This window comes from Rhinatrema bivittatum, chromosome 2, assembly GCF_901001135.1.
Source record: "Rhinatrema bivittatum chromosome 2, aRhiBiv1.1, whole genome shotgun sequence".
Lineage (NCBI taxonomy): Eukaryota > Metazoa > Chordata > Amphibia > Gymnophiona > Rhinatrematidae > Rhinatrema > Rhinatrema bivittatum.
Window position 1 is genome coordinate 511,124,988 of NC_042616.1, and position 12,912 is coordinate 511,137,899.

At 44.5% G+C, this 12,912-nt stretch overlaps 1 protein-coding gene across 1 annotated transcript in view; it reads left to right on the top strand.

Annotated features, from left to right (window-relative positions):
* CAP2 (cyclase associated actin cytoskeleton regulatory protein 2) overlaps positions 1-12,912 on the top strand; it is a 317,746-nt gene that overhangs the window by 263,670 nt on the left and 41,164 nt on the right. The window contains exons 8-10 of the mRNA XM_029590710.1: positions 222-429; positions 4,010-4,179; positions 11,834-11,957. Of these exons, the coding sequence (XP_029446570.1) occupies positions 222-429; positions 4,010-4,179; positions 11,834-11,957 (502 nt within the window). The remainder of the gene's footprint in view (positions 1-221; positions 430-4,009; positions 4,180-11,833; positions 11,958-12,912) is intronic.

Sequence of the window (12,912 nt, forward strand, 5' to 3'; positions counted from 1 at the left end):
CACTAGGAATAACTCTTGGATGGGCCATCCCTTGCAGTCTCTCTTGGGCATGCATTTTCCAATGCTGCTTTTAAATGAGCCAGCCTAAAAATGGGGAAAATGCATCCCATGTCTTGGGATGTGGGTTTGCAGGTCTGTGCATGCATGGCAACTTTATTACATATTGTATTGAAACATGTATACCTCTCATTCTTCCTTTCTCTCTCATTTGCATTGCCAAGGGTCCAGTTGCATCATCAACCCCTACATTATCTGGACTAACAGGTGGGACATTCTCACCTCCTCCTCCTCCGCCGCCTCCTCCTCCACCACCACCACCACCCCCTGGACCACCACCTACATTTGATGCAGAAGCTACAAAAGAGGACTCATCCAAAACACGTTTGGCCTTGTTCGCCCAACTTAACCAGGGAGAAGCAATTACAAAAGGTTAGGAAAACCATAAAACCTGCTAAGATTAGGTTGTCATTTTCTACTAATGCACATACTGTATGCTGTACCATATTAAAATATGCTGATTTGGGGACACATGTTCGTGTACAAGAATGCAGATTTTATTGGCATAATGAGATTAATAGAGTTTTCATAAGAGGAGGACATGAAGTTCATGTGATACCTCCCTATAAGAACTGGGCAACCACAGATCCATAAACATCATTTCCATCCAAACAAAGATATTACAAGCAATAATTATCAAAAGATTGATAACGCCTTTGAAGGAAAAAAATGGAAGAATTAGGCAGAACAAACATGGTTTCAAGAGCAGCATTTCCTGTCGCACCAACCTCCGTAGTCTGTTCAGTAACATGAGCAGATTGCTCAATTACCAAAAACGAACTTGATATAATTTATTTACTTTGCATGGCACAAAGGTACCAGGTACAAAAAATAGGGATTGGAGATTCTGTTTGTCTTTGGATTGAAAGCTGACCATCGAGCAGGAAACAAGTAGTGATCAATAGCACGATTCTGCTTGGTGCAGTGTGATTAAGAGTGTGTTTCAAGGGATAGTGCTAGGTCTCCTCCTGTTTGTTCTGATCATGACTTGTCTGGTCATAGATGGCATCAAGCCATATTAGCTTCTGGACACTCTTCATGATTCAGTCCTTCTGCAAAATGATCAGACATCCTAGGGAAAAGGGGACAGGCTGGTAATGACTGAGAGTCACTGAAGGTAAGAATGAGTCTGCAGAATCCAAATTAAATAGATCAGAAATTGTTTACAGTCACCCAGGAAAATGACCTGGGGATTAAAGTTAACATCAAACTATGAATAAGCAACCCGAAGACCTGGCAAGTATTGGTATGCCTCACATAAGGGATAAAGCCAAGAGATAAGCTATCATGCAATTGGTGAAGGCTCTTTTATTGGGCCCTACTGTAAAGTAGTTATGGTTCTTGCCCCATATAAAGAATTAGAAAAGGTCCAAAGAAGGGAAACTAGATTAATTAAAAGAATGGAAGGCTTGTTAAAGAAAGGCTCGTTAAAGCAAATGGATTTTCCTTAAAGAAAAGAATGCTTATAGCATATATAATTTTATTGAACCAATACATTAAAATATTATGCAGAGATATTGCAAGTGATCTGCTTTCCACAGACCAACTACCAGAACAAAGAAGTAACCTATTGGGTTGAGAGATATAGGCAGGAGTTTCTAAATCACATATATTTCCAGACCATCGGCATGGCTCAGCTATGAGCTGAGCCATGCCGATGGCTCATAGCTGAGCCATCGGCATGGCTCATAGCTCCATCGGCATGGCTCAGCTATGAGCTGAGCCATGCCGATGGAGCTAGGAGAACAAATTTAAGTTGAATGGTTGTGATAATTTGCCTGGACTTTAGTTGTTTACCATTCATTTCATTTCATTTATTAAAATTTATTAATCGCCTAACACTTAACAAGGCCTAAGCGATATACAAGAATACATACATAATAAAAACAAAATAAAATACAAACAACAAATTTCAGCTTCACAGAAACCAAGAAGCAAAATACCAAATATTAATGGTACATTTACTGTTTTAGGCATAGGAGCATATTCCAAAAATGGAATATTAAATTATTAAATCATATTTACTTTAATAAGCAGATTAAGAACATTCATGCCGCCTCATTTATCATTGAACGCACGATGGAGCAGATATTCCTTAAATGCCGTTTTGAACTTTTTAACCAAGGAAGATAACCCTTTGGGGCCATGAAAGTAATTCCTCCACTGGGATACAAAAACTTTCTCCTTTACCCTTCCCATTGGCCATCACTGTGGAGCTGTCACATGCAGCCCAGAGAAGGCTGAATGCAATGGAGACTTGGTATCCCTTTAAACAAATCTATTAAATTGTTTTCTTTAAAAGTCCATATTTCCCTATTGCCTTATTGTTTAGGAATGTTACTGGGTACAGGTTTGACGCTGAGGTGATCAGGTCTTATGAGCCAAATCTGTGCACAGTGATGTGTTAAACAGTAAGATACGCTGTTGGCAACCTATTATCCTTTTATAAAGCGCCTACAGATTTCATCCTCTCCCTCTCAGTGATACATCCACTACCTCGTGCTAGTCCTCCACTGGGCTGTGCCCCCACCGGTGTGTTTACACGTCGGTACATCTGTCTCCCAGTCTCTTTGCCTTCCCACCCCTCCCCCTCAGTGTCAAAAAAAAAGAATTGCGCAGTGTGCATTCCTCTCACCATGGCCGCACACAGCAAACCAGCTGCAGCAGGAGGGTGACATCAGACCCAACAACAGCAGAGAGCAGACACTGTCAGGACAGACGGGCCGATACAGTAAAGTCCACGGAAGAGCGGGCAAATGCCCGCTCTCCCAGCGCGCGCACAGGACACTCTCCTGTGCGCGTGATACAGTATGCAAATTAGGTCCGGCGGTAGAAACAGGTAAAAAGAGGTGCTAGGGACACTAGGGTGTCCCTAGCGCCTCTTTAGGGACAGGAGCGGTGGCTGTCAGCGGGTTTGACAGCCGACGCTCAATTTTGCCGGCGTCGATTCTCGAGCCCGCTGACAGCCACGGGTTCAGAAACCGGACGCCGGCAAAATTGAGCGTCCGGTTTTCAAGCCGTGGGCCTACTTCGATTTTTTTTTTTTTTTTTACTTTTTTTACCCTTCGGGACCTCCGACTTAATATCGCCATGATATTAAGTCGGAGGGTGCACAGAAAAGCAGTTTTTACTGCTTTTCTGTGCACTTCCCTGGCGCCGGCAGAATTTCTTAAAGTAAAATGTGCGGCTTGGCTGCACATTTTACTTATTGAATTGCACGGGAATACCTAATAGGGCCATCAACATGCATTTGCAGGTTGCGGACGCTATTAGGTTCAGGGGGGGGGGGGTTGGACGCGTGTTTTCGACCCCTTACTGAATAAGGGGTAAAGCTAGCACATCAAAAACGCGCGGCCAATCAAGGGTTAGCAGTGCACTCCGTCGGAGCGCACTGTACTGTATCGGCCTGAGAGTTAGTTAAGTCAGAAAATCCCTCTCCCCCAAATTGTGGGATAGTTGAGAAGTTTGATGCACATAGCTTCTGATCTGATAAATGAATGGCTACTTACAGAATCTCTCATACCTTTTCTCGGCAGCTACAAAACCAAAGGCCCACGCCACTTAATTGCAGTAATTGTATTTATAATGTCATGGGTCATATAAACCAACCCCTACTCGGAATAACGTTATACATGACATTTTGTTAACATGGTACCTTTCTAGAAAACAGGGAAGCACCATAGAGAGATTTAAAACTAACAGCTTTATGCAAATTGTATAAAAGTTTCCAGTGCGAGTTCTGCAGATTGATATGTAGCGCTTTGCAGTGGTACCTGGTGGAGGGGTAAAGGAAGATTTATTTTACTTGGTGGAAGATCTATCAAGAAAATAACTGAACTGTAAAGTATCTGCTTCAGTCGTAACCTACTCTGATAATGGGAATGCAGAACATAAAGAGCTTCCATTTATGGATCCCCCATAAGAATCCTGAATTTCTGCTTTGTTGCTTTAGGGCTCCGACATGTTTCAGAAGACCAGAAGACCCATAAGAATCCCAGGCTGCGCGGTCAAGGTGGTTCAGCCCGGTCTCCTGCAAAAAGCCACACTCCAAGCCCAACTTCACCCCAAACTCCTCAGAGTTATTCTCCTGTCCTTGAACTAGAGGGAAAGAAATGGAGAGTGGTAAGTGTGAATGTTGCAAATTCCCATTCTGAAGGGGATTTTTTGATGCGGGGGGGGGGGGGGGGAGGGGGGCAAGGTCAGGCAGCATATTCCACTTTTAACCCTCATTCTTCAGTCTTCCCACGTCAGGTGTCGTGGCTATGCTGCTCCAGGAAACCTTGATGGCCTAAGGACTGGAGGGGCAATTTCAAATTGCTGCCATCTTCCCTGCATCCCTGTCCAGGAACGTGCCACCTCCCATGGTAGATGCAGGCCCATTTGGCCCCCCAACAGATAGGGATATGAACCCAGATGCCCCCCGCCCCGCCACACACGTCAGTCCAAACCAGTGTTTCCCAGCCTTTTCAAGTCCAAGGCGCAGTTACATTAACGAAGACGTGCAGCACACCAACCTCCAAGGAGCCGGCAATGCAGATATAGAGAAGACTTAAATACTTACCATACCTGAATGTAGCTCTTTATTGGTAGCTCAAGACAAGATGTGTGCTAAATACACAAATAAATATGGCCAAAAGAAAAGCAGGGAAAGCACTGGAATCCTCACCAGTCTGCCTTCCAAATTTTAAAACAAAGGGATAGAGGGGGCAAAGATACATACAAATCTGTCATACGGTAGCAGTTCCCTCTATATACAAATACAGGAGAAGGAAGAAGTCTGGTGTGGGCCTCGGCTGCCACATGTGGCCGCTAGTGTGCCTTAATTGCTGCTGCTGCTGCTAGCACTCAGTCATGCCTAATGCTCAATGTATGTGCTCTCCCCATCTCACTCAGTCTTAGGATAAGACAGAAGCTGGAAGGACTTCAAGACAGGGAAGATGAGGTAGTACTCTGTGCAATGTGTGTGCCTTACAAACTGGGTAGCAGCTATCCGTGCCCAGCACGCTGCACATTAATTAGCCCACTCTGGAAGAAAGGGCATGCACGATTGCATGCATGGTCTCAGAAAGGAGCTCCTACACGTTTAAGAGCCAGGCAGGCGTCTCATGTTGTTGAAAATAGAGCCCAGGTGCTGGCCTGGATCTGAGCATCAAGTAGCAGTGACTTTTCCGTGGCATACCTGGCCAGTTTTGAAGGCACGCCATGGCACACTGATTGGGAAATACTGGTGTCAGCAACAGGACTGGCTTCTGCAGTTTCTTTAAGATCTTTGCAATAAAGTCTAAGGTCCAGTTTTCAATGAAATGCTGTAAAAAATAAGCATAGAACTGTGTACAAGTTCAGTTGCATAAGTATCTTAAATGCTGTTTCAGTTATGTGCTCTGTTCTTAATTTATAGCTTAGGTAGCAACTTCTGTGCCGTAATAATTTACCTGTCATCCTTCTGCAGTTTGTTTTATAGAATCTCCCCTCTCTTACTATCAATACTAATGAAAAAATTCCAATTTCAGTTGAATGACACCATTTACTCATTTACTTACAAAAATGTGAGTGATACAGTGAAGTTAGTTGTGAATGATGTTCACTGGCACAGTAAAAGATAGCTATACCCATTACACTGAGCAAGGTACATGAAAGAAGACCAGGTACAGAGTTTGAGGCTTTTCATATCTGGTGCTCAGTATAGAACATTTCCTCATTGGTTAGAGCAGTGGTTCTCAAACTAGGAAAGGGGGTGCAGGATGTTTAAATTAGAGGAAAGGCTAAAGAAGTTAGGGCTGTTCAGCTTGGAGAAGAGAGGGCTGAAGGGGGGGGGGGTAAGATAGAGGTCTATAAAATCATGAGAGGACTAGAACTGGTAAATGTGAATCGGTTATTTACTCTTTCAGATAGTAAAAGGACTAAGGGGCACTCCATGAAGTTAGCAAGTAGCACATTTAAAACAAACCAGAGAAAATTATTTTTCACTCAATGCACAGATAAGCTTTGGAAGTCATTGTGGATGTGGTAAGGAAAGTTAGTGAGGCTTGGATAAGTTCCTGGAGGAGGAGTCCATAAACTGCTATTAAGCAAATTGACTTAGGGAAAAGCCACTGCTATTACTGGCATTAGTAGCATTAGTGGTTGGGTACTTGCCAGGTGATTGTAAGCAGGATTGGCCACTGTTGGAGACAGGATGCTTGACTTGATGGACCCTCGGTCTGACCCAGTTTGGCAATGTCTTATGTTCTTATGACTTAACTATTACTACTACTCTACTACTTAATATTTCAATAGCGCTGCTAGCATTTTTATTGTACTTCACTTTGAGACATATTGGGAAAGGTGAGTTATCAAACAAATAAAGTATGCAGTGGTAGAGTAAATGAAGGCAGTGACCATGGCTGGCTTGATGGCTCAGTGGCAATGCTGTGCTCTGCCATGTGGAAGGTCCCCTGTTCAGTCCTTGAGCTGGTCTTCTGCACTCGAAGTTGGCTAGGGCTAGAGATGCTGCAGGGGTAGTTTCCATAGCCTCTGGGGGACAGGGGGTCATGCCCATCATTAAGGTCAACATCTGGTGGCTGGATTGAAAGCCTATGATGCAGGGTTTCTGAAGGAACCCTGGTACATGGCTCCCAGCCTTAGGACTGTTGCTGCAAAGACCAGGCTAGCTACAATGGGAGGATGGTGCTATCGAAATAGGGGAAAATCCGTCTGTCGTCGTATAATCATCCCAGAAGTTAATGTCCCTAAGAAGAAAGGAAGGGGAAGATGGGTTAAGGAAGAACAAAAGCCAGGAGTTAGCAAGTGAGGAATGAGGAGGGGGGCTTATCAGGGAGACAATAGATGACAGCGACCCAAAGGGATAGGGGGAAAATAGGCAGATAGTGTGAGCTCTAAAGGAAGAAAAGGAGTGGGATTCAGGATGGAGAAGGGGGAGAGTAACAGGCAGAGCTGCCACTGCAATCAACAGAAGGAGGTTTGTGAGGAAAAGGGTAGCCTCCATGAGAGGCAGAGCTGTTAGGGGAAAGTCAGATCTCCGAGCAAAAAGATGGAGGGAATGATAACTAAAGAGGTCATGAATGTAGGCAGGTTTATTAAGCAAGCATTCCTTAGAGAACAGAAGGGGAGAGAAGAAGTAAAGGAATATGGATGAGATTGGAGGGGCACTGGGAAGATTTATATAACACTTCTCTGAAGGTCAGGATTTGAGTTGATATTTTCAGCCAAGAGGAGAAGTGAAGGTAAATTGACAGCAACAATGGCAGAGAGACTGGTAATGACTGAATAAGAGGGAGAACGTGTTGAAGTTCTAGAGGTGTAGACAAGGCAGGAGAGAGAATGAAAATGACAAGGTATATAATGTTGAGGAAGGGAATATTTTATTATTTTTTTGAACTTTTATATACCGACGTTCGGGTTCCAAGTTTGGAGACAGTTGTACTGGAGAATAAGACAGGAAGGAATAAGAGAAGTGGAGCCACAGGAAAAAGGAAAGGGAAGTGGGTTAAGTAAAAGGCTCTATAAAGAAGTGTCTAAATAAATACTGGCTAATTGGAACTACTAGGGATAATTAGGAGTCATACAAGAAAGTCTTCCCTGCATTAGAAATCAGTGATAAGAAACATAAAATGGGATGAGTGGGTGAGGAGTAGGGCATGTGATATTGAAGTCCAAAGAGCAGAAAAACCCAGAATTTATTCCTTTCACTATATATATTCAGTTTTTCAAGAGAGAGGACTGAGCAGCAACCACTAATCACACTAGGCTGCTGACTTCAAGCTACTTAAATTCAAATAGTGTTATGATTCTGCCCGTAGCTGGAGCCACGTGCAGCCTCTTACCTCCTTCTCAGCTTCTTCAACAGCCCAGAGGCCGTCAACATCCCCACTGCGCAGCTGGAGCCGCTGCCTGCCCTTGCGGTCAAGAGACCAGTGACGGTCCTGCTCCTCCCCGCTTCACGGCTGGGAGCCGCCGTGGTCTGCGGCAGGCCCGCTTCCGCCGTCTTTCCATCATGCAGCATGGAGCCGCCACCATTTCCTCTTCTGTGCGGCCTGGACGCCACCAACCTTTACTGTATGGCTGGAGTCGCTTCCTCCTAGCGGCAGGGGCTGCTGACGTCTTCAAGCTTTTCTTCTCGGCCAGAAGCTGCCACCGGTGCTTTCTTGCGGCTGGGGCCATCCTCGGTCCTCCTTCTCCGTGGCAGCAGGCTGCCTCCCAATAATCTGCTGTAAATAAGTTAATCTCTGCTTTTGGTATTTTTATATTCTGTTGTAAATAACTTGCTAATCAGTTTTGGTTACTCCTCTCTACCTTCTTTGCTGCTCTCTCTTCTTCCTCGCTGTCTATCCCACCCTCCCCCCGCTCCCTTTCTCATGCCTGCTCCCTCCCCCCGCTCCCTGTTTTTTGTAATTCCATCCTGTCTCAAGTTCATTGTGAACCGGCGTGATGTGCCACACGAACGCCGGTATATTAAAAAGCTGTTAAATAAATAAATAAATAAATAAATGTTGGGCCTGCCTTGCGGCCTAGCACTGCTTCTGCATACTCAGCGGCAGGGACGCCGCTCTCCAAGGTCCTGCCCACTTCCTCCTTAGGCGCGATGCCACACCTCTCATCTCTTCTTAAAGGGCCAGTGTGAGAGTGGTCCTCCTATGATGTCATCGTGGGAGTCTCCTCTTCAGCCCTATAAAAAGGGTCTGTCTTCACTTCATCCTTGCCTTCGCAAGGAGCCAGTCCTTCTTAGGACTTTGCTGCATCCAGCTTCTTGTTGGCACTCTATTCCATGTTGGAATTCCATGTCTTGTCTTCATCTTCGTTAAGGTCTCTCGTCGGATTCCGTGTCTTCGTCCGTCCAGATCCTGATGTTCCTGATGTGTCTTCCTTCAGATCCCCTTAAGTCCCCTGAAGTCCTGATCTTCTCCACTATTCCAGATATCTTTTTCCTCGGCAGCGCAACCTCCAGAAGATCCTGGTTTTAATCCTCCTTGCACTGAATTCTGCCTTAGTGTCCCTTCACCGAGTCCCATCTCGGTGTTCCTGGCTCCGAGTCCCATCTCCGAGCTTCTACTCCGAACCCTGGCTCCAAGTCCCATCTCTGAGCTTCTTATCCTGAATCCTGTCCTGGTCTTTTGATGTCCACTGCGCCTGCCTCTGCTTATGCGAATGAACTCTGCTAAAACCTGTTCCATATCAGCGTGGTCCGCGCCTGGCCTTGATTGGCTGTGGAGGGCGCGCCTCGGTGCAGGCCTCTCCAGAGTCTTCATCCCGACCTCCAGGCAACTTGAGTTGGGAACTACCAGCGTGGTCCATGACCTGCCTTGATTGGCTGTGGAGGGCGCGCCTCAGTGCAGGCCTCTCCGGAGTCTTCATCCCGACCTCCAGGCAACTTGAGTTGGGAACCACCAGCGTGGTCCATGACCTGCCTTGATTGGCTGCGTAGGGCACGTGGTGTGGCAGTACCTACTCGGTACTCTTCAAGCAACTTGTGACTCTTTCGGAGTCCTTTCCATCAACCAGTCTGAGTCCCATCTCAGACCTTCTTCAGTCAACCCATCTGAGTCCCATCTCAGACCTTCTTCAGTCAACCCATCTGAGTCCCATCTCAGACCTTCTTCAATCAACCCATCTGAGTCTCGTCTCAGACCTTCTTCAATCAACCCATCTGAGTTCCATCTCAGACTCAACCAACCTGAGTCTCGTCTCACTCCACGTATCCTGAATCTCGTCTCACCTTCTTCAACCAACCTGAGTCTCGTCTCACTCCAAGGCTTCATTTGCATGTTCCAACCCTCAGCCTCTGTTCATCCTGTCGTATCTGCCGTTCCCTACGACAGGTCCAAAAGGGCTATCGAGTGGCCAGAGGGCTACTCCAGAGACCAACATTGCATTGCTGGGTCTCTTCTATGCAATCAGGTTCGGCAGAAGCCAGGGTTCTACATCTTCAGCCTGCGCTTGGACACTCCTCGCCTGCCTCGGCGTTTCCCGGAGCTCCTCTGTGGTCATATCGTGGCCGAAGGGTACACAATCTTCCAGAAATGGGACCGCCTCCAGCATTCCCATAACAAATAGGAACCTTCCCTCTTGCAGAGGAAGTCCCGGCACAACAGCATCCATGCTGATTGGGCAGCGGAGTCAGTACAGTCAGGCACCTACGTCAAACAGCAGAAAATCAGAGAAATACAGACACAAGCACTGCTATGCTGAGTCAGACCAAGCTCCATTAAGTCCAGTATCCTCTCTCTGACAGTGGCCAGTCCAGGTCATAAGTACCTGGCAGATCCCCAAATAATTGATCTATTTAACTCCTACGGATAAGTGCTGACTTTCCCAAGCCTGCCTGGCTAATAACTATTTTATGGACTTTTCCTTAAGGGCTTTGTCCAACCCTCTTTTGAACCCTGCTTCAATTGCCTTGGCCACATTATCTGGCAACTGATTCCATAGCTATGATATTTTTAAAAATCTGCCAATTGCTAGTTTCATGAAATGTGCTCTAGTCCTCAAGGTGTGGTCAGTCCATGGATCCATACAAAGGCATTATGATGATCTCAGTTTTGTTCTCTATTCCTTTCCAAATAATTCCTAACATTCTATTTGCCTTTTTGACCACCGCCCCACACTGAGTTGAAGATTTCAAGGTATTGTCCATAAGGATTCCGAGTTCCTTTGCCTGGGTGGCGACTCCTAACACAGGACCCTCAGTTGGGATTGGGATTAATTTTCCCTGCCTGTATTACTTTGCACTTGTCCACATTAAATTGCATCTGCCAATTAGCTACTTGGTCTCCTAATCTCACAAGGACAGTTATGGGATAGCATCTACCAGCATCACTGCAGGGGAGTGTAATGATTGATAAAGGTGTATGTAGTAAAGCTCAGGTCATTTCTGGTAACATATTGTATGGTGAACCAGATTCCTCAGTCTCTCTTTCAACCACTGTATCTAGTTTTCTTTTTAAAGCAAAATGTCTGCTAATGTTCTGTAAACTGCTGGCATTTTGTAGTGTCTGTTGCCTTTAGTGAAGCACCAGCTGGTACGTTGATCTATCTATAGAACAACCAAAGATATGTCTCATTGGGCTGAATCTTCGAAGCTATCTTTGTACATAAAACACAGTTTTATTCTTGTAAATGGTCATTATAAATTTCCTTGGGCTCAGTAAGCATAAAAGTACGCTTATACTGCACCCTGGGGGCGCTGGAGTTGGGACTTTGTGCATAAATGAATCTGCACAAGTTATGCCCTCGATAGAGCAGACGTAGCTTTGTGCAGGTGAGTTTATGTGTGTACCTGCCCACTTAACATGAGAATTTTCAAAGTGAACTTATGCACAGAAGTTGGCTTTGAAAATTCAGGGCAAAGTCTGCTTGTAAATGGTAGATGCAGATTTCACCCTTAGCTGCACAGTTATAGGCAGACATGTGTCAGATGTTGCCAGTTGCAGCATACTTGTATGTGGGTTTCCTAGTGATGCAAGAGCTTCTTTGCATGATCAGATAAAAGGGTCCAGGAAGTTGCAACATGTGGTGAGCAAACTCCATGTATACAACAGAAAAGTTTTAGCATAGGACATAAGAACTGATCAGTGAAAAGTTATAGTATGTCATGTGTTGTTCCCCTTAAATTGTGAATGCATATTTTCTTTGTAATTTTCAGATTGAATAAATGTTCTTGTTTTGAATGTTTGTTGATAAAATATGTAAATGATTTGTGCTTATTATTAAATTGCAGCAATCCATGCTGCGAGTTGTTGTTTATTAATAGTAATAATATCATTGGTAACATTATTTTTAGGAGTATCAAGAAGGAGTGAATGACCTGGTGATTTCTGACACTGAATTGAAGCAAGTAGTTTATGTTTTCAAATGCAACAAATCTACGCTACAGATCAAAGGAAAAATAAATTCAATTATTATTGGTGAGTTTGTGTTCCTGTTGGGACAGAATTGTTCATTTGAACATGGTTTTAATGTAAAGTTGAACATCAGATACACATGGCAAGTGCCTGGAAATAAGGCGTTATCTAGGTTCACCTGTCTTGCAAATAGTCACATTCTTAAGAGTGAATTTGCCTTAAAATTTCACATTCATGTTCTTCTTTTGTTTTTGGTTTTATTTTTTCACTCTTCACAAAATTATCAATGCTAGAAAGCATCAAAAGAAAAAAGCTTTTTAAAAATAACTTACAAGTGAAAATGTAGAGCTTCCCAAGACTGGAAAAGATTCCTGGCTTGCTGGGTAGCATCTGGGAAATGCTTTGCATGGTGTATCACTGCTGAAGAGAAGGCGAGGAGGTGGGCAGAGTTGTGCCCGAGAAAATGAGCAGAAAGATTAAGGAAGGCTCCAAGAGATGATCCATTCATTCAGAATCTAGCTCGCCCAATTAAGAAGGCTGCACAGCAAGTGCATCTGCCTTGTAACAACCCAAACTGGATAGTCAGATTGGTAGGCTAAAGGCTTCTGGTTTGCAAAAACTTTTACAGAGCTGCTGTGTGGCCAGATCAAACATTGGACTTGTGAGTGCATTGTAGGCATTGATTTCAGTTTAATACTTTTTAGCCTTCTCAGGTTATGTTGCAGTAGTGTTAATATATCATAATTAACCTCCACACACAGGCACTGGTTGGTAAAAATAAGAGAGTAACAAACTCCAAGAGAGGAGAATTATTAGTCTGCCATGGCACTTTGCAGAAGGGATCCAAAAGAAAAACAGGACGGTAAAACCATCAAGCCAGAATGCCCAACAAGTGGAGAGCCATATCCAAGTAAAACAGGCCTGGATGTAATAAAGTGTGCTTGGTTATGTACACATGATAATGCACGGTTGTGCAAGCATTTTTGTGTATACAACTTAGCTCCTGAATTAACTAGGA